Raw genomic sequence first — 24264 nt, forward strand, 5'->3', positions numbered from 1 at the left:
TACCAGCTAGCTGTTTCCCCACCCTACTCCAACAACCTTGAGGTTTTCAGGCCTGAGCTACCAAATGTTTTAATTGCATTATTTCCAACAAAAACTTTTAGTGAAAAGGCTGCCTGAATCTCTTAATATGAAATATAAACAGCTGAACAGCAGAACTTGCAATCTGCGCTTGCTTCTTCAATGGAAAAAGCAGGTATCACAGATTCACAGAATATTCTGAGTTGGAAGGGAACTCCAAGGATCATCAAGTGCAACTCCTAAGGAAACAGCCCATAAAGGGATCAAACACACAGCCTTGGCATTATTATCATTTTGCTACAATCAACTGAGCTAGCCTCAGTATCAATAAAAGTTCTGATCCTGAGCCTTAACTCAACATCTCCCAGGTTTGGGCACTTAACCAGACCAGACTGTTAACTAGACCAGAAAGTTAACTTTAACTTTTTACCCAGAGGAAAAGAATGCAATGGCCAGGATAAAAGTTTTCCAGAAGCAACTCTAAGTTTTTTCCTTTACTTCAGGTTGTTATTACTAGGGTGTGAGACACCCTAAGCACAGGGTATCCTCTTTTACCAAAGTATAGTACAGCAGCAAAATTTATTAGCAAAGAGTTTAGATCTGCTTTGCCTTATGTAAATATCAGGTGTTTCTTTAGTCTTCTTTGGCCCTGAAAAAGACACTTTTTCCCCTATACAGTGTCCTAGGCAGTGCAATTATGCTTTCTGGCCTCTTTATTCAAAGCTATAATTTACTTCTATTAGGTGTTTTGTCTGTGAGGTACATGAGTGTAGCTCCCTGCTCTAATTAAGACTGAACACCAACTGTGTTCACCAAATACATGACCACTTTCCTTCTAGCAGTTTGAATAAATGAGTATGATTAGTGGTCAGCAGGCTGACAGATGACCTTGCTAATACAGACAGGTTGTCTTCATTTTATCAAGATGTTTACTTTATCAGGAGTGTTTTCAGCAGCATGCACAGCTGGAAAGCTGTGTGCCACCACGTTTTCCTCAGCACATGGGCTTCTTTCATCTTTTAGATTGGTGTTTGGATCCCCTCTTGCTTAGAGGACACAAGTGCTTCAGACACAATCTTCTAGGGATCAGGAAGATAGTGGAGTGCACTAACAATCTTAATAGAGTTGACAGGTGGTTTTCACATTTTGAGGGTCTATCTGTGATGAGTTCATTGAAATCAAAGAAAAAGACACAAAAATATTATGAGATTTTTTAAAAAGCAATCCTACTTGGATTTAAACAAAGTATTTAAATCCAAATACTTAGTAATTTAATTTTTACTTTTTAAATTAAACAATACTTTTGGATTCAATGATCTTAGAGGTCTCTTCCAATCTAAATAATTCTATTATTCTATGAAATATGAAAACAGGTAGAATGCTGCTCTGTGTTCACGTGCTAGTTTTTCTTAGTAGAAAAACCTATACTGTGTCTTCCTTTGAATACACACTGCTTCTGTGGTTTACAGCTATTTTTGAAGTGTATTTCACTTGAAAAATTAGGTGCAATACCACATATTAGTATACTGGCTATGCCAACTACTTTGAGTTCAACAGAAAATGTAAGGGACAATCTAAAAGACTCCTAACACACCTGTTAAGAAACTGCAATAGTTTTTGTAGCATCTAGACAATCATTTTGTAGCATTCTAGACCTAAAGAAATTTGATACATCACTCAAACCCATTTCACACATCCATGAAATGGATTTGAGTGATGTATCAAATTTCCTTAGGTCTAGAATCAACCTAACTCCTTGTGTTCCTGATAAGAAAATTCCTGGAGTACAAGCATTTTGAATGATATCATGTTATATGGACTAAACGGTTCCTTGGAACATCTGTTCCAGGAGTTTCTCCAAGGGAGATTTTTTTAAAATAGAAAAGCATTGTGAAACAGTCTTCAGGATCCAACTACCTGAAGCAAGCTCGTATCAGAAGAAGGTGCTTTGGTTTGCCTTGAAAACTGAATGCACACTTCAGTTTTTAATCCAAAGGTTCTTGGCAGTTGCTATCACAGAGAAGTAGTACTCCAAAAGCAGCCTTTAGTCTCGCTCCTTCCCATTCGTATTTCAATTTACAGGTTAGGTTATCATAGGTAACACAGGTCATCTCTATCTTTCCTGTTTCCCTGGGACAGAAGGGAAATCAGAAAGATTCATCTTTCCTTTAGTGGCTGTGTTGAACATAAGGGTTTCTCAAGTCTCTTCACAGATAGATGGATAAATACTTGCTCTTCAATGAGATTCAGATTTAATGGAAATTTAGAAGATATTGCTAGCCATCGATGGGGTTTAAAACATGAATTTTGGTTCAAAGGATTGTGTACAGAAGTACATGCACAGAATTTAAAACTTATCAAAAAAAGTTTGGTTGTTTTTTTTCCTTGTAGTTTTAAATTGGTATTTTGAGATTTATCAGACTATTAGAATACATCTGTGTTTTCCAAGTCTTTTAGATCACCAATGGAAAGGCTACAAAGATGTGATTTTCAAAAAGGCTGTGATGGTTTCAGTGAACGCCCAAGTATTTCCAAAAGGAACTGTTTATCTATATTACCTGTATACTATCTATATCTGCTGAGAACCCCATCCAAAATTCCCATTCCTGTAAACAAAAAAGGAATGGGTAATGACTCACCAGTGACATGCCTCAGTTTCCCAGGATTTACCCTTTTCTATCAGAAAACTAAATTTGACCTAAGAAGCAGTAAAATACCTTACCCGTACCATCCTACCCTCTCCCTTCCCCCCTTCCCCATTTCTACTCCTATAGTCCTATCCTGTACTCACTGATGGAATTCTTCTGTCACCAATATTTATGATTTTAACTATTTTGTTCATCTAGACTACTTCTGGAAATTTTCTCAATTGCTATGATCTACAGCACTAGTGACAGAAACCTTTATGAGAACTGTGTAGGCATCTTGATGACCAGTGGATAATTCTGCATTTTGTTTCTAGGCACAGGAATACTATAAGACATTAAGACTTCCTGCTAAGGTGACTTACAAGGTGGTTTACTACAATATTATAGTAAGCCTTGTGTGAGCAGCAAGTAATTGAGACAACTAAATGCAAAGCTGACAGTTCTAATTTTCCATATAGTCAATAGGTAAAAGGCAAGAGTCATATTTAGACCATGTAGTTTAAGGATTCCTGATTTTGCATCTTATGTTTCTGGAAAATCAACAGTCCAGATTCTATCAATGCAGCTTATGCTACAAGCAGGATAAAGTGAAACATTGGAAACAATAGGAAAGAAACTAGTTAAAAAAATATGATTTATTGATTAGTCTCTAGACCTCAACAAAATCAAACTGTTATCACACTCTACTCTTTGGCATAGACATAAGGAACTCCATATTACCTTCCTAATTAATTGTTAGAGACTCTTCCTTGTGAATCATCTCTGCTCTAACTGGGACTGTTGTATACTGATTACTATGTTGATACTCAAAAACATCATGAAATATTTTTCAGATAAAATTCTATTATCACTTCTCTGATTTCACGAGGAATTTTTCTTAATGACTAATCATTTAGATAGAACATACATTTATTTATTAATGTACATTTGTTTTATTACTGGAATAGTGTAAGTTCCTAAGAAAAACTTGACCTGTGTAAGTTTAAGTAATATGCAGAGCAGCCAATAGAGGTACCTTTGTAAATTTTTTGCAGTTCTTAACCACAGCCTACTATATATGGAAGGAAAGCAGTCAAAAAACAATGTCAGCCTCTTCACATTGATTAGGACCACTAACTGCATGTGTAACTGTGTTGGAATAAGTAAACCACTGTGTTTCATTATGACAGAAAAATAAACTGTGTATCAAGCCTGCTGGCTTGCCAGAAGCAATTTTCTTGAGCTCTTGAGTTTTGCTTTAGTTTTTTTTTTGTTTTTTTTCCCCTTTCATCATTTTTGATAGTGTAGATTCAAAAAAGTTTTTAATGTCAGCTGAAATCACAGCAGCAGTTGCACCATAATCTAAGCACCAACAAACTTAGTCACTGCTATTTTTAAAGAAACTGCTGGACATCCTGCACTTGTTCATCAAGAGAGCAACAGCAGTTGCACATCAGCCTGAACCAACACAGCTTCTCTTCCAAGTTCTGAAACAGTGGAGTTCCCTGCAAAAGGAAATTACTTCCTTCTTGCATCAAACTCATGCAACTTTTAAGACTGACCATTTATCCTCTACCAATTTTGTGGTAAATTCAGGCAATTAAGGAAATGCTACAGATACAGTATCTGAGAAAACTCTGATAGCCACCCAGCTGGCCACCATCTCACCCAAAGGGAAAGAATACTTCCAAAGTTTTTCTTTAAGATTTATGTTCTGACCTTACAGAATGCTGAAACAAAAGTCATACAACTTTCATACCTGGTTCCTAAGAGGAATCCAACTGAGGAGTGCTGAAAGCTTTTCTTATATTTTTATTGGTTAGAAAGGTGAATCTACCCAACCAAAAACGTGTTCCCTGGAAATGGGAACAAAATACTTTTTAGATAGCTCATTAATTTTTGCATGATTCCTTCATTTCACCACAGTGCATTACGATGTCTGTCATCAGCATAAGGAGTAAATGGACAATGATTACATATTTTGAAAGTATTATAAAAATTCCAATATCCCAAAAAAAGAGAAAGTTGAATAGGCTAATCATATTGCTACTGCATTCATTTGGTTACTACCAGTAACCTGTATGTCTAAATGGCATTTATGCCATGGCATGATAACAAAAATATATAAACTTTAGAAAGACGTTATCTATGTAAACCTGTCACTCACTATATTTTTAATAACACAAAATTCAAGTCTAAAAGAACTAAAGCATATTATAATAGTTAGTTCGGAATAGTTTCTTGGGGTAGAGGGAAGTATAGGGCAAAATTTTCAAAGGAAAGAGGTCCAATTTTTCTCACTAAAATTATCTGAAAACTTGTGACAGAATTTATGTGGGCAATTGTTGATATTCTTTAAATAGATCTAGCAAATACCCTTGCAAATGATCAGTACAGGCACCCAGCTGTAGCTGATGCTTTGCTTGTACCTTCGTGAATATTCTCCTGGTAACTGCATGCATTAATCCGCTACTAGGATTACATTTTATGCAAGCATTTTTAGCACAAACACACCTCCACCCTCCTTGTTTGAAATGTGAGTGCTGGTGTATTAAAAATATTTGGAAGACAGACTTATTAAAATAAATGTTAAGAGAACACAGTGGGGTATATTTTCAGTGTGGAGCAGAGAGATTTAACTGCATGACTTCCATTAGCTTTAATGAGAACTGAACTGCTAAATCCTCACACACCACACTAGAAGATTAACCCAGAAAACACACATTGTTTACTTTTTACTAATACTCTGATTATTACCACGTTCTTCCTCCTCCTCCTCTTCTTCCTCCTCTTCTTCTTCCTCCTCCTCTTCATCCTCCACATCTTCACCTTCCTCTTCATCCTCCTCTTCTTCCTCCTCAATCTCCTCTTCTTCTTCTCGATCTATCTCCTCATCATCCTCCTCCTCGTCACCTTGCTCCTCATTATCATCGGAATATTCCTCCTCTTCTTCATCCTCTTCCTCTTCTTCCTCTTCCTTTTCATCCATTTCCTCTGTTCCATCAGTTTCATAGCACTCATCTACTGAAGAGTTGTCTGCTTTAACCACAAAGGGTTTTCTTTTGGGAGCTGGTTCTTGGGGTTGCTTATCTTGTGTTTTTCTTTTTTTTGCCAATGGACAGCCATAAACACTGTTCAAAAATAAAAGATGCAAATTATTACACTATCCTCCAGATTTTATTTAGTCATATATTCTAATTCTATATCATGATTAACTTCTGTTCACAAAAGGCATGTTTTCAAAGCAAAGTTATGTTTAGGCAATGATGACCAAGGGGGAGGACACAAAACCTGTGAAAACGCAAGTGACTATTTGTCTGAAAATGTCACACATATACAGCAGCGTAACAGTTTCAGAAGTGGCACAAACTCCTTCTCATTCATTTTTATCTCCTACATGTTACACTCCTTTTTAAGGCAGATGAATATAGTTAAAAAAACAACCATCTTTTCCTACCTATAGCTAGCAGTACAACATTCAGGAATAAAGCAATGCTTCATAATTTTGTAGTGTTCAGCATTTTGATTGCGTGCAATTATGTTTCAATTATGTTTAAATAAAAAAAAAATAATATTTTGAATGTTGTTGGTTGTTATTATTATAAATAATAAAATATTAATACAATAATAATAATAATGAATCACTCTTAAATTCCCTACTGTTTCTCTCTATCATATGCTACAAGGCTGGAAAAATGAGAAAGCAAGCTCCCCAACACAACCAACCCCAATAATTAACATGGCCAGTGTTACAAGTGTCCTCATATTAAAAAAAATCAAACAATAAACAAAATCTTTTGTCAGTGATGGACTTTTCAAAATTGACTACCACTTCCTTATCAATCATTTTAATGCATTGTAACAGAAACAGTATTTCAGAGTCCTGATCCTCTACCAGAGTAGCCAACTGTTTCTCAAAGGTTACAGAATCTGTGTTTGTGGAACATGATCTCCTTTGTGTAGCCTCTATAATCTTCTGTGCAGTGACTGCATACACTCATTACTTTTTGTTCAAAGAACTCCCTTTTTGAACTTTTTTATTGTGTGATTATAATATTACTCAAGCTATATCAGTTTTTAGTCTTCTTCCTGTGATTAACTAGTTTTGGGATATTTCAACTGTTCTTTATAACCTTTTCTGCATACCTACTAATAACTTACTCTTTTTATGTTATATTCTTTCTCCCTTTACCTGAATACACCAAGGAACTCTTATTTTCTTCCACTCTAATAATGCTTCATATTCTGTTGACAGACCACTGAAAAGTCTGGTGCTTTACCACATTTAGTACTATACTATGTGGTATCCTCATAGTCTTGATCTCAGTCTAATTTAATTGCATCCCAGCAGCTATGCATCCCCATTACTTAAACTGCTACTTAGGTAAAAACAATTCTATGTAAGCACCCTATCATTTTATTGAAGTGCCTAACTTGGGTATTGTCTTACCTAAATTTCAAATCACTTGTTCACAGTCTGCCTGGCACACACATATCTAAGGAACATAAAAAGTCACAAAAGATGTTATTCATAAAAAATCTGCTACAGGAGACCTTCTCTGTGCAACACAGGCACCTTTCACTCTGTGGAGACAATAGGTGTCTTTGAAGTCTAGTCCAGCATGCCTAAAAAAACCCTGCCTCCATTAACACTATGGAGAATTTTAAGTACATCCATCTAGCCAGATTCCAATGCACCTCACTTGGGAGTAGGGTAGTAATCCTAGCGGAATATGTATTCCAGACACCTGTGTCAAAGTTGAGACCTACTGGTGCAGGCTAGAGGGGGAATAGGTCCACAGCCTCCAGATTCCAGAGCCATGCTCCATCCAGAAGGCATATTAGATGGAAAAGCATCCTCTTATGGAAGATGAGCCCCAGTGCTCCTGACAGCAAGAAACTCATGCAACAGGCAAGCAAAAGCCCAAATCTTCACTAATTTTAAGAGCCCTAAACCTGAAAAAATAGGGAGCCCTAAGCTGCTGGTGTTTTCTCTTTGGCCTATAATTGTTTCTATCTAAAGACACTTCAAGTAAAACCTATAAATATAGAAGAAATCCTTGTTCTAGTTGAACAACAGTTCAATGCCAAATGTCCGTCCTGCCTCTTGTCCTGAGTCCTCCTTTTGGTCAGGACCCAGTTGCCTAGAATCAAGGGGAAATGTAGGACATATCTCCATGGAAATCATCCCACATCATCACAGTCAAGGCACAAACAGGAATTCAATCTCCACTGGTCTGGACACTGAATAAAACCTGGGGTGAAAGGGAAGCACTGTTTCTTGTAGTTCTGATCACTGGAGGTTTATTTTGGTGCTTTCCCTGTTGTTTTTTTTGTTTTTGGTTTTTTTTTCCTTTTTTTTCTGGGGTTTCAGCAGCTGCCTATTTAAACTCTCTTCATGGAGCTCTGAGAGAAGGCAGATGAATTCTTCCTCACAACTAGAATTTCAGAGTGTGTGTTGTGCTCAGGAAAATGACTGGATAATTAGGGAGTAACCTGTTTCATTTAGGTGTCTAACAGAGGCTGCATCCTGGAAAACAAGAGTTGATCATGTCCTCAGGCTCAGACAGGTTTTAGAAACTTGCGTATCAGTTCAATAGGATTTAAGCAGACCGGTTAGCATTTACTGAATGGATGTGTCTTGCTTTCTTGGTTTCTGTTCCTTCTCTTTTGGATGCATACTACCATCACCACAGCTTCTTCAATGCCGTTATTTGTTATTTGTTAAATAGTATGTTCTCAAAATCCTGGTCTTTATTTCCAAAGATGTGAGTAGGCTCACCCCCAGAAATCCCCAGGATTTTCCCTTCTCTTATTATAACCTTCTTAGAACTTTGTAAGTGGTACTGATGACACTTCAGGCAGCTCTGAACTAAAAGGGCACCCATAGATGTGTAAGTGTGAATGTTTTTCCCCACTGGCATTCATACAAACTAGAACTTTTCACAGAATCATGGAATGGCTTGGCTTGGATGGGACTTTAAAGATCATCTACTTCCAACTCCCCTGCCATGAGCAGGGACACATTTCACTAGTTCAGGTTGCTCAAAGTCCCATCCAACCATGGCCATTTTGTCACACTAAAGCCAGAACATTAATCCCATCCTGCTCCAATCTTTTCTCATTTGAGAACACTAAATACTTGTAAAAGTTTTCATGTAGTAATGCCCCAAAACAATCTCTTTTAGAATTCACGTAAGTGTAGGAAGTGAGGCAGAGGACAGGGGTATAACAAATACATCTATTTTGGTTTGCACTGTTTAATTTTTTATTTGACAACTAAGATTTGCATGAATTTTTAGACACAAATTATTGGTCAAAGGTAGAAAGTTGATGTTGCTGATGTTATTTGTCATCTTCAAGGTTTTGTCACATCTTTATGGTCATCTGTACAGTATTTTATAAAGTTTGTGAGAATTTATGGTGTTACTTGGGATTCAGGGCCCCCTGGATAGTGCGTAACTGGCAATGGAAATCAATTCAGGTTAGTTGTCTGAATACTTTGATGCTTTTATAAATCTTATTAAATAACTATTTGGAACTCAGCTATTCAAATAAAGTTGTGAACTTTGACTTTAGTTTATATTTTTATTAATCTATTGTCAGTGTCTTTGCTAACAGAATTAAAACTGAGGATACATCAGCAACTACAAGAAACAAGTGTTTCTATATTTTAATGGCTGGATCCAACCTTAAATATGTCATTTTCCAAGAAAAAGGTTTATGCTAGTTCAAAGAATCACAGAATGGTTTAGATTGGAAGGGACCTTGAAAATCATCTATTCCAACCCATCTGCCATGGACAGGGACACCTTCCACTAGACCAGACGGCTCAACACCTTGTCCAAGGTAGCCTTCAACACTTTCAGGGAGGGGGGATCCACAACCTTACCACTCTCACAGCAGAGAATTTCTTCCTCATATTCACCCTAAATTTCTTATCTTCCAATTTCTATTCATTACTCCTTGTCCTATCACTAGTTAACTTCAACTCAGCTTTTGTAAATTCTCCTAATTAATTTGTACCAGATATTCTACCACATATCCCTCATGTACTGCAGCCTTCATAGACTGAAAGAGTTAAAAAAAACATCACCATGTGTTTCAGAAACCTGGGAAACAGGCCACCAGACCTGAAGCCTACTGTTAAGCTGCCCTATTTTCTCCTTTTTCTTTCTTAACCTGTTCCACTCTCATCCTTTGTTTCATTAATTTTTCAGATTCTGCCTCCAGGAAACTTCCCTCTGTTTCTGGCGAGCTCCCTGTGGTCTCCCGGCGAGCACACCAAGGGAATGCTGTGCTGTGCTGGCTTCCCAGCAGCCTCTGCCACTGACTTCCCCACATACAGAGATGACAGTCTCTCCCACTAACCTCTTGCTCCTCATATATTTGTGAAATCTGTTATTGTTTGTCCTTACAGCTTCTGCAATTTTCTCTAAATTTTCAATTTTGGCTTCTGTGATCATCCTCTTATTTGGTTATTTTTAGACTTGTTTATCCCTGCTCAGAGCATTGACCCCATTGATTTATGTGTTGTGTCTGCCTTTATCCATTCTTTCATTGCTCTCTGTATTTTCCTGGTCAGCTGTGTTTGCTTTATTTTCTCCTCACGCTTCAGCTCTCTTGGCTTGCAGCAGGGTGTATATCTGAGCTTCCTGAGACACACTTTTGAATATTCTACACTGCTTTACTGTGTGTCTCAGTCATTTCTGGTTTTTGGAATCTGTCATGAATAATTCTTGTGGAAAGAATGTTGCTGAATTTCATAGTAATAAACTCCGAGAGGACATATAGACATTAATAATTGAAGAAATGGAGGAAATAATATATCACTTTATACTTCTTAGTTAGAAGATGACTTATGGTATTTTTTTAACATTCATGCAATTTTTCTTCATTAAAAACTTGATGATGCTACTCACTTATACATTCAGTAAGAGCATAGTTCAGGAAACAAATATTTGTTTTCTAGACTTGAACATGCTGATTTTTAATATATTTTATTACTGAAATAGTTTTCAGTATAATTAGTATGGTTATTATTTCTAATCTATAGCCATTAACATATGTATTTAAATATACATAGTATAGGACCAAATAAATACAAGGGATTTTATAAATCAGATTACTGACCAATATTTTTTCCTCCACAATATGCCAACTAGCACACCAAAGCTGGAACATGACACCTTTATCTGGAGATTTTCCTCTTAGAAGAAAATGATGAAATGAGAAAGGGAGGTTATATGACTATTAAGAGTCCAGTCAACTTTAAATACCCAGTTTGGATAAAGCAATTCCTATGTGCCACGTTTACCAGCATTCTTTTTTTAGTTGTATCTCTTTTCTATTGAATCTATTATTTCAGATGCCTCATGCTATGAGGGAAGAAAAATGCCAAGTGAAGAAAAATGAGAAAATGCCAATGTTATGCTCTAAATCTGAATAATATTTTTTCTTGGAGTATTGTTATCTTTATTTTTTTTAGTAGGACTTTGAAAAACCTTATGAAACCTTTTTCAAACTAAAAAGTGTCCCCAGTAACAGTGTTCTCATTCTTTTTTTTTAATGCAAGAATTTAATTTAACAGAAACCAAAACATTTGGTAGGGAATAGAATCTAAAACTTTGCTATATGAACACCTAATGAGATTATCAGAAAGACTAAATTAAATACTTCAGTATCTGAAGTGGTTGTGTGGTGGAATTTTATCATATACAGTTTTTAAGATAGCAAATTAGGCAGAATATGCTTGGAAGCAAACTTCTGCTTAAGGCTTCAGACAGAATGTTCCCAAGGCATCTATACTTGTCCCATTATATATTGTTAAGTATTACTTTTGGCTTGGACTAGATAACTTCCAAGTCCAGACCTCCAGATGAAGAGTTGTAGGGTATTGAGAAAACAAGCATTTATCAGATAAGTCCTCTAACAAATCCAGCCTCTTAAGAATAAGCAAATATAATTTATTTGCATAACACTGACTTTAAATCACTCTCAAGGCAGTGACTATCAGCTTGAAAGGGCTGATACAATCAGTTGATAGAAGTTGACCTAAAAATAAATATTTAGATTCCAGCAAACCCTACAGCTTGAATTCCCTGCACTCCAGTAGGAAGCCCTTCCCAGCAGACTATGCACTATTATAAAGAAGAGCTAGTAGCTCTCCTGGTGAAGTTGGATCAATAAATTGATAGGAATAAAAAAATGATAAATTCAGACAAAGGGATTAATTCCAGCCTAGCGATTTGTCTACTCAATTGCAAGAATGAACTCCTTCAGCTGAAGATAATTTTCCATCCATATTTGAATACTGCTTAAAGTATGCCAACTTGCTATAGGAATGAGTAGCAGTGGACAGAGCTAATTGCAAGGTGGTAAAGTCAAGCTTCATGTGGGAAATTACAAATTACTTTTCTAAGCCACATTGGTCAGTAATCTTTCCTACCCCACAAAAGTCCAATACAATGCCTGCATACTCTTATGGAATATGGGAGGTGTTGAGTCAAACCTTCCCTGGCTGTGAAAGATAAAGTCCTATCACTTAAACTACAGAAGAGAAAATGGGAAAAGTCAAAGTTCAAGTGAGACATTGAATTTTGAGAGTTTTATTTTAGAGATGGCTAGTTGCAGCATAGAAGATGGAGCTGGGACACACTGATTTTGGTGCTTCCAATGAGACGAATTAAAATTCCCTGTGCTAGCATCCTATGTGCTATGAATCCCGATCTAGAAGACAGTCTTACTCAAATCTGCTTTCCAGGAGCCTGCTGGCAACTGAGCCAGAGCCTTGAATACTGTTCCAGAATCAGGCATGCTTCTTGCAACCATTGCACTGCCAAGCACTGTGGCATTTAAGGCCACTTACAGAATGACTGCCCAAACCCCTATCTTCTCAGTTGGGGTTAGGCACTAATCCAGAGCCAGTGCTTCGGAAAATCTGGTTCTATGTTCTTAAATATTTTTGGAAAAGTGTGACCAAAATAATATGTTTTTATGTATTTAAATTATAATTTAAATTAACAAATATTTTTTAAAACACAATAAACTCATCTCCAAAGTTTTCCAGTATTTCAGGCTTTCTCATGAGTTTCTGGCTCTGATTAAATAAGATTCTTATAAACAGGAAATGCTTTTATGTGTGCAGTATCAAAACACACCATCTTTACTTCATTTATTTGTACCATATAAAACTTTGTTGACTTTTCAGTTTAGGTATGTATACAGTAGTAATTTGGTTCAGTGAAAACTATTAATTTACCTTAATAGGCACAAGCTACAGTGACAGGAATGAGTGAAATGTAGAACTGATTTTCCATCTGGAGATGCAAATATTTACTCTTCCACACTCTTACCAAACAGTAAGAAAAATTACAGAAGTGCCCAGAAGCATGCTGGATCTCAAAAGGCAATGGAAGACATGATACTTTCCTCATAGAGTTTTAAAAGCCAACTCTACCCTTTTTCACCTCACAGCCTTATTAAACATATGAATAGTCATAAACATAACACAGATCCACCTGTGTATAGCAGTGTTTTACTAAATGAATCTTAAAAACTGGTGCCTAAAAACCCAGCATTGCCAAAAGAGTTAGAAGTAATGAATGATAGGAGACAGAATGTGCCAGAAGTAAAGGATGGAGCTCAAGACTCAAGAACTTTTTTCTTTTAGAAATTCAGATATTGAAATATATATTTTTAAACAAAATAAATTAGAGTATCTTTGATGTAGTTAACACAGTCACAATAAATTAAGTCAAAGCAGGAATCTTTTATTTCATTGGTCTCTACACACTTCCATGTGAAGCTTCTCCCCATCACTGAGACTCCCAGTTGGTGTTACTGGGAGGAGCACTGACAAACTAACCTGCTCTCTGGCTGATGAGATCATTTCACCCATCACCAAAGCTGCTGCTCTTGGGACATGACAACTAAAAGGAAACTTTAAGTTTTGCAATAACTAACCCATTCAAACAAGTTTATTTAATTGGTTGAACACAACAGCTGCTCAGTGAAGAAAAATGAAGCACAGCAATGTATTTCTACGTGCTGTACAAATACATGGGGAATCTCTCAGCCATGGAGAACTCATTTCAAGCAAGATACAAAAATATATGTAACACATTATGAGACTAAAAACTTATGTGGCAGCATAGCTTAGTAAAGTATGTGCCCTGTAGTTGTTGACTATTCAAAAGTATATACACAAATAAATCAATATAACTGATTGGCTCATGACTTATGATGTCATTGCTTACCCCATGGCTTCCAAAACCTAAGTCTATACATGTCATGCTATGATACCTTCATAACCCAAGGCAGAGAAATGGGAGTCTCCTGGGAGGCTATTCATCTTATCTTTCTTGGACACTTTGGATAGTGAAAATAAAGGGAGGTGTTGGTGATTAACTTGTATTTATACCACTTAGGAATCTGTTATAAGTGAGGTAAGTCCAAGAATTTTTCTCTCTCTTTTCCTTTTTAATTGTCTGTCCAGATTCAACAAAGACAATACCTAATAGAATGTAAAACCATGTACCATAATCCTTTCATAATGAGAAACCCAAAAACCTGTTTCTTTCCTTTTCACAGCTGCTGTATCACTTAACTTGAATAATTCTCCCCTCTATAGCTTCACAATCTCTTCAAGACTACCTGTATGTTCCAATGTCAGACACTGGACACTGGAGTTATCCTCTAATCTTAGGAAGGCAAATACCCAACTTAACTGTGTGTTCAAGAGCAAGGAGAGACAACTGATAATGTCTTGTCACCAGACCCTTGAATACTGGGGCTGATCAAGGAGTGCAGGATAGTGCGAAGACCACAGGTTTAATGACTCATTGATTCATTAGATGAAATGCATATAATCAAGTTTTGCTAAGTGGTTATTGATTCTCCGCACTTTGATGTTGATTTAGATATAACCCGGACACATAAAAATGGGAACATGCAGAGTCAATGACCATTTCTGCACTAACTCAAAGAACACTGACTTCTGCACTAAACCAAAATCTTGAGGTCCACAAAAAAAAAAAAAGTATGAATTTGAAGAGAAAATTTGAGACAGAAAACCTTCTATTTTTCTACGTAGAGATGAAAATTATGTTGGCTACATTGAGCTGAATAAAAGCATCATGTAAAGCTGTCCAGGTTTGTATGTATCCTGTGTTTTCAGCCTCAGAGGTAATGCCAACTTTGTTTACAGGTAGAAGAAAGGCAAATTACATTTTATTTATTTTTCATTATAATACCATAAAATGGAAAAGTTCACAATCAATCATGACCAATCTGAAAGGGTGAGAATATGCCACAAGAGTGCACCTATCAGTTACAAAATATTTTTGCACAGTCACAATGTTTGAGCCTTGAACATTATATGAAATCTTTCTATTCCAATATTTCAAATGTGATTTCCTTTAAGTAATTCAGCACACTATGTTCAAGCATTCAAAAACCAAGGGAAATAAACTGCTGGAATCAAAGGTGGTTCATGTAGCTATACTGTCCACCATTTAAAAACACGGCTAGATACCTATTAGAATCAACACCCTTAGACATAGACTTGATGGATCATATTTAACCACAACACAATAGGTCAAACTATCATTCTAGAATGTACTTAAGTATTGAGTAATAGAGTATGCTGTCATTTTATCACATCTATAATGCAGGGCTACTATAGTGATACTATCAGCTACTGATTCCTATCATAAGTAATCCTATCATAAATAATCTTCTCATCATCTCAGCACAGAAACACAATAGCACTGACTCCCAACTCAATTTTAACTAAGAAAGACATATGGGTCAGAATTAAGAAATAGGATACAACAATTTTCCTGTAACTATAGCAATAAGATTCTTACTTGATCAAAATAGCAAACAGCTACAGAATATAACCAATGGAAAGGAATAATGGTATGGAGCAGCCTTCTAACACAAGACTGTCACCAGCAAACATCTGAATTACAGGGAAAAAAATGACAAAAGCGAAATGATACAAGCTGCAAACACTTCAGTGCTTATGCACCAGTCTCACCTCCAGCTTAAGCCACAGGATACTGCTCTGTGTCTTGCATGGTTGGTTAGGAGTCATTCAAGTGTGAAATGTCCTAAATTCTGGTTGTTAAAGGACTGAGAACCTCTGCTCTCCTGCCATGACTTACACCCTGAAATGCATACATTTGTTTGTGATAATCTATTGAACTAGTATCCTTCTGCAGCACACAGAAGTTGCTTCGCTGTAGTATTAGGGAGTCTTGCAGGTAGTATTTCTACTAAGTAATAAACTTACCTATCATAAAGAAATTGGTTCAAGCTGTTTGCAGACTCAAAGGACAAATCTATATCTCATGTTCAGTTGGTGATTTTCTGCTTTAATTTTTCATTACTGGGAGATTTAGAAATACTCTAGTCTAAAAATGACAGCTTACCTCCTAGGTTAATCACATAACTTTAAAAACCAGATGTCTAAAAAGCTTTGCCTTAATCCGGCCTTTTTTGATATATCTGAAGAAAGGAAGGATGTCTGTTCAGGTAAAAAATAAAAAACCCAAACAAAAAAGTCGAACTGAATCCCATCACATTCTAGTGTAGAATAAGAAGGCTTCAACTTGAGTCATATCACAATTAAAAAAAAATACTATGGCATATAATGTTGCTTTTTATAGCTGACAGTGAGTTCCATTAGACTGTAGAAGAATCTCTGAAGGCAAATGAAAATAGCCTCCCAAGAGAGTGGAAGCCCCACACAGCATGGTTTAAATGTGTCAGCTGGGTTGTGGGAGGAAATGGCGTTTTCCATTGAAAATCTGCTGCCAATATACCTCCTATGGCTAGATTCTTGAGAGAAATGTGACAGTTGTCCCTCTCTGAATTTCAGCTGCTCAGTTTTAAGGATGCATAGACAAGAAAGGTAAAAAGACTAAATAGCAAAAAGTCCAGAATTATGTTTTGTCCAAAGACCAAAGAGTAAAACTGAGAAATGACTGAGGGAGATGGCAGAGGGGGAAAATATTCTTAAGTTGTAAAAGATAAAAGCCAACTTTTTATACAGTGTGTGCCACTTCAAAGGCTACTTTAATTTGTTCTTAATACTTCGAGGCATTAGATGCTTAGCGAATGTCACTGAAAGTTGGTTAGCAATAAGTTAGTTACTTTTGAAAGTGTTTTCCTTATATTTGGGGATCTATCATGATAATAGTTGTGGCAATATCACAGGTCCTCAGTTCCTTATAATATAAATTCCCCACTCATAACAAGCCTGGGAGTCAGGAGAGAAATCATGTGCTACATCCACAGTAAGAAATATGAAGTATTATGAAAAGAATGCTTCTACAATAACTTTTCTGTTCTTGATGTCTGCATGTACTTGCAACTCTGACTTAGGCATAATCTTGAAAATATGACTCATAATCCAAAAAAGACACTGTGATTCAGGTAGAAGAGTCATGCCTGTAGTATGGATGGCTACTTTATTGCTCTCTCTTTTGATACAGTTGGAGTGGAACTGTTATCTTTCTTTATAACAACAATTCAACAATTTTAACAAGGTTGAAAAAATTGTGAAGCTAATGAAACACCCTTTTTTCTTTTATTTTGAAGGGGGTGTTTTTTTTTCTTTTTGTGTTTTTTTTTTTTATTTGTGTTTGTTTGTTTTTACCCAAACAATCTCTTATGGCTCCAAATCTGGTTCCTCTGGAGCAGTACTTTAACCATCAGATTAACTTCTCTTCATTTGTTCTCTGTTAAAAAACCTCACACTTCATTCTGTTCAAATGCCTGATTTCAATAGCCAGGACAGAAGGGTCTTTGCCAGTCTTCACCTTCATCATTTTGGAATTGCTGGCTTGAGAATTAACACACACCCATTCAGGCTAGTGGAAAAACCAAAGCAGGTTCGGAATATATATATTCCTAAGTAACACTGCCGGTCCAGGATGCACAACTACCACGATTTTTTTCAGTGAAAGGGGTGTGACTGCTGTGCTGTCTATAGAAATGAGGTGCCTGCATGTTAGTGTGAGCAGATAATAACTGCTGTGTCTTCTGGAACAGAGGATGCTGGTACCTGCAGCCTGTAAATCTCAAACATTCTGGCAGGTAAAAAGCCCTGAGCAGCACAGCTTAGATAAACTGGCAGCACTTCTGGAAATACACAAATTGGTTTCCTATTACAAGTTTGGTCAGCTACAGACTTGGTAATTTTGTGGACCCTTGTCTTCAATTTCAGCACCAAAGGTCTACTTATAGCTGTGTTCTAGAATTTTGTGCTTATTTTCTGATTTCTTTTGAAAATCCAAAATGTAGAAATTAAAAGGAAAACTGTTGTCTCTTCTCTAACTGACTGGTAAATGTACTAAATAGAAGGTGGGCCAGGTGCAAGATGACACTTTGTGTTAAAAATACCTGGAAAGTTTTGAAGGTAGGGATGAAAAGCATCATAGGTATGATGTCATTTCAAATTATCTGATATCATGCAAAGCTATATTGCAATGTAGTCAGGTAAATTGTTCCTGACTCTTCACTAGGTGATTCTAAATTTCCTTCTTGTTTAAAAAATAGGGATGCTGGTATAATCTCATTATCCCTATTTCTCAGACCAGCCAATAAACTTTTATATTTCTGTGAGTTTGTGGTTTTTTTATAGAGCTCTAGAGCAACATCATTACAAAGTGCCCTGGTGTAAGAGGAATGAAATTCAATTCCTAGTTACAAAAGATATCAGTTTAACCCATAGTATACCTAAAAAAAAAAAAAATTGATTCTAACAAATCTAAACTAACCATGAAAATTCTGTTGCACTTCTACTGAGCTCTCCACTAGACTGCTATCTAAATCTGATGGACTGCTTTAATTTTTAAAGAACAATCAACAGTTAGAGTAGACAGAAAATGTTAAGTATTTTCTCTGTTTTATAATTTTGATTAAATGCTGACATTTTAAATAAATTTTTCCACTTTTAGTCAATGCCATTTTAACTGTTCAGTCCTTCCTCCTACATCCTTTTAATAACCTAACTGTAATCCACAAGCTTGACTGCTAAGGTTTGAAGTTAACACAGCAGTCAGAATTTATTTGCATTCTTTCTAAAATGGCATTTGTTTTATAACTCTGACGCAGTTTCTGAGTCTGTTCTTTTCTGTGATCTCTTTAGGTCTCACAAGCCAAGCCAAGCCAGGCCATGTCAGTTCTGAGAATGTCAGTAAGTATTTCCAAGGAACACCTAGGTGCTGCAGAGACAGTACTGCAACTCAGAAAGCTGCACACTTGCCTTGACAGAAGCACTGAAACAAATTCACCATTGTGGAAGGGACAGAAGAACTGTAAAGCTGGTAATTCCTTACGTTTCACGGAATTGAAATGAAGAGCTAAGTGTCCTTTTTTAAGAACCAGAAACGTTAATTCCACAGCCCCAATCAAAATAAAGTCACACAATTACATTCTGTCACAATCATTCCTAAATTTTCAGAGAGAGAAGCAATGTATTACTTTTTTTCTTTCCATCCTAACCCCTGTACCATATAAATGCATACTGGTAGAAAAGTTGCTACAACCAGTCTTGTGAGTCAATGTGGTGTTATGAATGTATTACAACATTTAAAGCAATATGACCTTTGGCGCAATTTGAAATCAAGTACTTAACACTGCAAAACAGACTGAGGCTACTGAGTTACATTTGTGAAATGTTTTAAAATTAAAAGCTAAAAAATCTTTATGAGCATAAAATACAGTTACTCTGGAAAACGGGCTGCACTTAGCCATCCATCTCATTAGGGCTTTTTATCTTCTACTTCCTTTTACAAAGTATGGCATATATAGAGAATTTTATAAGAAATAAGTTTCAAAACCAGGGGGGTTTGTGTGGTAGCTACTGACATACAAAAGTCTAGAAGACTTGTGTCGGACAAAATCAATCACCTATGCCATGATGTTTGATATATCCTCTTGTCTGAGGTTACAGTTTACTTGTCCCCTTCTCCTGAAGTGGTACATGGTTACTAAGAACCAACAAATCGTTAATCCTCATTCGCCATTCTAGAAGAAACCATACCCAAGCAAGGTCTACATTAAATGCAAGCAATTCTAGTCCATTTTTCTTATTGTCCTGGCAAAAAGTAAATAACAAGAAAACATTTTGTATTTTTTATAAAAATGAACCCTTGATATAAAAAGGATGGTCTAAAGCAAGAGGCACTGGAGTGGAATTCAGAGGCGTGACTCAACTTCTGTCAGGGATGCAAATTTCTTGTGTGGTAACAGAGTCACGAACGCCTGGTTTATCAAGGAAGCAAAAGCATTACAGCTCTGTTTCTATGCATAGCTGCACAGTGAAATTCTGACATCCAACTGAGGTATGTTTGCTCCTCTTCTAATACCTAGGGACATGTAGACACTTAACACACAGCAGAATTTAGACACTGTAATCCAGGTTGGCCAAAGGTATTTTCTGTAGAGGATGATTTCCACTCCTGGAATTAATCACTTCAAGCATTCTTTATTTTTTTTTTTATTTTTATATTTTTTTTCTTATAGAAGCAGAGATTAACTCAGTCTTTTGACTGGAGATTGTCAGGGAGATCATCAGGGGAGAAATCACAACTCCAACCTTAGCCATTATCTAATCCAGAACACACAGAAATGTGTGAGCAATTTGTGTTTAATATCCTCCTTTGCCGGGGTAACTGAAGTTTTGTTTTATACTTCTCAGAAGACTGCTTGCTCATGATATTTCATAATACTCTAGGTTTAGAATGCACACTTCTCTAATTCTTCATGTAAAACAAAACACTGACATCTTCTTTACTACCAGGACTTTAATACCAGTGAAGGATTCATTCAATTAATCTCAAAAATGACAGTTTCCTATATGAAGTGCTAATGCTGGGACTGAAAATGGAGTCCTTCTGTCTCCAATTGACTGCTCAAAGTTACAAAACTATATCTTTCCCTCTCCTTTTGAATACAGATGAAGAAAAAAGAATGCAAGCATCCTGACATCTTAACTTCTTTACAGTATAAAATGCAAGTTCCCAGAAGATGAGAGAAAACATCTCAAACCAAACCCAGATGGAGTCCTAACCCTACTGACAAAGAAAAAAACAGTGGGAGAGTGGCATGTTTGTACAGATCAAATTGAGGGGTTTCCAAAAGCACTTGCTACACTGAAATAAGCAGATGAGATATTAAAGATAAACTATCTTTGCTATGTACTTAGTATGGCATCAAGGTACCCAAGAAAATGCCTTCACAGGTCTGATGACAATCTGCTGAGGGAACTGGGGTTGTAGAGGCTGGAGAGAAGGCTGAAAGGCGACCTCACTGGTCTCTACAACTATCTGAAGGCAGGCTGTAGGCAAGTGGGAGTTGGTCTCTTCTAACAAGTAACAAGTGGTAAGTTAGAGGGAACAGCTTTAGATTGTGCCAGGGGAGTTTAAGGTTGGTTAGGAAAAAATTATTCAGTGAAAGGATTATCAAACATTGGAACAGGATGCCCAGGAAGTGTTTGAGCCACCATCCCAAAGGGTATTTAAAAGATATGTAGATGTAGCATTACATCTACACGGTTTAGTGATGGACTAGGCATTGCTGAGTTAATGGTTGTATTCTATGATTTTTCCAACCTTAACAATTCCATGAGTCTTGATTTGGACAAGCCTAATGTTAAAAGTACACTTCTACTGTGACTTCAGAGTTGGACAGAAAACAAGAGAGCATTGATGAGAGTCCACCCTTTGGACTTAAGGCAGAATTTGAATGCATGCCAGCTTTTATCTCTAGACTTTTTTCTGAACACCCGTTCTCTGTTTATCAAATACAGGTAGGATTTTCTCCTGGAGACATTAAGAGGGTGAAAAACAGCAGCAGGTCTTTCATCTTTGGTGAATTTCTTCCACAAGAATCAGCTCAACAGAAAGTATTCATCCACTACTTGTGCATCCAATTCACTGGCCTCACTACTTTAAACAAAAAATTTGATGGTAGAGAAATCTGCCCCAGTCCCAGGGAACTGAAGGAAAAAACCTTTGTTTAAAAAATGACTGTTATTGGCATTTAAAGCAACTCATATCCTGTCCTATCTAAGTATACTTTATAGTATTTCAAATTTTATCATAATTCATGGTTTTGAGACACAGCCCTAACTTCAATCACAGGAATATTTTCTCTTAGGCATTAAACCCCTTCTACACTCTTCCATGGTTACTTACAGCATGACACTACTAGTTCTTGCAAATAACAAAAGGGCATTAAATTCTGCAATCCCTTTTCATGTCATCAGTAAGCTTTAAGATTTCTTGGGAAGGTAATTCAGGTGAATGACCAGAAAACCAGCTTTGTATGTCCAGTCACCTGGTTAAAGTTATCAACATATTCAGTGTCCTAGGCTGTAGAGTGCTGAGGATGTCGTCAGGAGCTATCTATCCCCTGAGCACTTTTAATTCTGTGGATGTATTTATTTAGATTTATTATTGCCATCAAAGATGCTCAGGACTACCTCTTCTTTCCCTGTCCTGAGCTGACACCACTAGAAGCAGTACTTCATATCAACCACTAATAAGAAGTGATGTCTTTGAAAGGGCTGTCTCAACTTATTGAAAAACCTCAACAGAAGCCTTTGAAGACACATCATGGTGTATTTTTAGGCCTCCTTCATATTTGAGTTGGTTTCTTACATTCTTCATATTCTTTTGCTAGCTCAGGTAATACCTGAGGTGCTTGGTCTCATAAAATATGAATATTTGAAAGAAAACTATAATTTTATTTATTTATTACATTTATGATTTCTCCTGCCTCCTTTTTGATGATTCTAGCAGAGTTCAGATCGTTTTCACTGAGGTGGAGAAGAAAGAGCAGGGCAACACTGTTCTGATAGCATGGGTACCACCTACAGATAGAACTTTTTCAAAGTCATGTGTTATTTGTTTTTGTGTGGACACTGGAGCAGGGAATAAGATGGGGTTCCCTGGCCATCCAGCTGCCAGTATTCACCAGTAAATTCTCCTGTCTCTAAAGCTCTGACTTAGGATGCTCCAATGCACACACCATTTTTCAACACACAGTAGCTATGGCTGCTGCTCAGAACTGCTGGAAGGAAGATGTAGGCAGCTCCATAGCACACTAAAGTCAGTGCACTACCTTGCTTGTGGCTTTTCTGGTTTAGTCTTAAGGTTAAAAACTGTAATTGCATTTTCACTAAAATACACTTTATTAAAAAGATTTTTTTAAATACCTCCATCTCAGGATCAATATTTTTACAGAAATACTGTAAAATAATTGACAAATTACGACATCAGGAAACTAGATTAGATTCTAAATATAAAAATATCTCATCATGACAAATCAGTTAAGTTTGTCCTAGGATCCAGAAAAATGTTTTGATTAAAAAAGCACTGAATTGTACAGTTAGACTTTCTTTGACATCAATGACAATTTAACAGATCTTTATTTAAATACCAGATAAACATCAGAGCCAGACTTTTGTCTTTTTACTACATTTGTAGTAATTCCCCATACAGGGTTCTGTCTTTACATGTCATGATGCCTAAAATTTGCTTGCTGTTTACAAATGGGGAAACAGAGGCATAGTGAGATGAAATATCTTGCCTACCATGTGCAAATTGACTCTGTAGATACTCTTTTCCACTATGAAAAGCACAAGTTATTCAACCTAAAACCATTTATTTCTCTCCTAAGAGAACACAATGTACTCAGCAAACCTACCAGGCCAACCAAATAAATTTCCCATAGGCAAAGGGAAAGTGTGTATAGCTACTTCCACGATCTTGTTGGGAAATTATCTCCCCAGTATTACTGGATGTTTGGTTCTTTTATTTTGTGTTGTTTTTTAATTTTCTTTTCGATACTCTTGGCGTGGTTTTCATTTATTTTGTGGCTGACAGGGACATCTCCAGACAGATACGTTCACAGAAAACCCCATGGCTGCAAGTGGACTGCTGCATGAGAAATATTCTCAGCACCATCCATTTGAAAGAAAAGGAGCATATAATTTCAGTGACATACAAGCCAGGGCACCCACTGCAGAAAGCACATCCTAAATCCACTGTTTGCTGCTGCTGCACTGTTAGGTCAATGCTCTCCATGCTCCTGCCTTTATAAGGCTAGTACTCCTAGTACTTGCAGGCCCTGCAACAGCTACTCCCAATCTAGAGGGTGGTAGGAGTAATTGAGTGGTGGTTCCTTTGTGTAGCCACCTCTACACAATGGCCACTAGCATGCAGAGCCTCACACCAATTGCTGGTGTACATGCTCGATGGTTCAGACCCAGCTTTGTACCTTTCTAATCATTAATCAACAATCAGACAAAGGATTTATTGCTGGATCCAGACAGCAGCCAATACAGACTTCTAATACATTATGGATTCTCTGTCAGCACAATTATTTATTGTTTGCAGTGTTCGGTGTGAAAAGCCCTATGCTCTTGCACTTATTTATTTATTTACTTGCTTACTTATTCTCTTTAGCCAGATTTAACAAAGCAACGAAGCTCCATCTATAAGCATTTTTTTACAAACCCTGAATGGCGAATTACTTCATATAAAATATATTTATAATATTATTCTTGGTATTTACTACAGCTTACCAAAGTCTTTAGCAA

General features: G+C 36.7%; 1 protein-coding gene across 15 annotated transcripts in view; it reads right to left on the reverse strand.

Annotated features, from left to right (window-relative positions):
- Positions 1–24264, reverse strand: part of MYT1L (myelin transcription factor 1 like) — a 302005-nt gene that overhangs the window by 98632 nt on the left and 179109 nt on the right. For 10 of the 15 annotated variants that reach the window (XM_088052812.1, XM_088052816.1, XM_088052807.1 and 7 more), the window contains exon 6: positions 5403–5776. In XM_088052812.1, coding sequence (XP_087908938.1) covers positions 5403–5776 — 374 coding nt within the window. The remainder of the gene's footprint in view (positions 1–5402; positions 5777–24264) is intronic. The other 5 variants (XM_088052813.1, XM_088052810.1, XM_088052821.1 and 2 more) reach the window with 1 other exon arrangement.

The sequence above is a fragment of the Pseudopodoces humilis genome, chromosome 3 (genome assembly GCF_049639895.1).
Source record: "Pseudopodoces humilis isolate 2021_Gansu_Grassland_sample_001 chromosome 3, ASM4963989v1, whole genome shotgun sequence".
NCBI classification, from domain to species: domain Eukaryota; kingdom Metazoa; phylum Chordata; class Aves; order Passeriformes; family Paridae; genus Pseudopodoces; species Pseudopodoces humilis.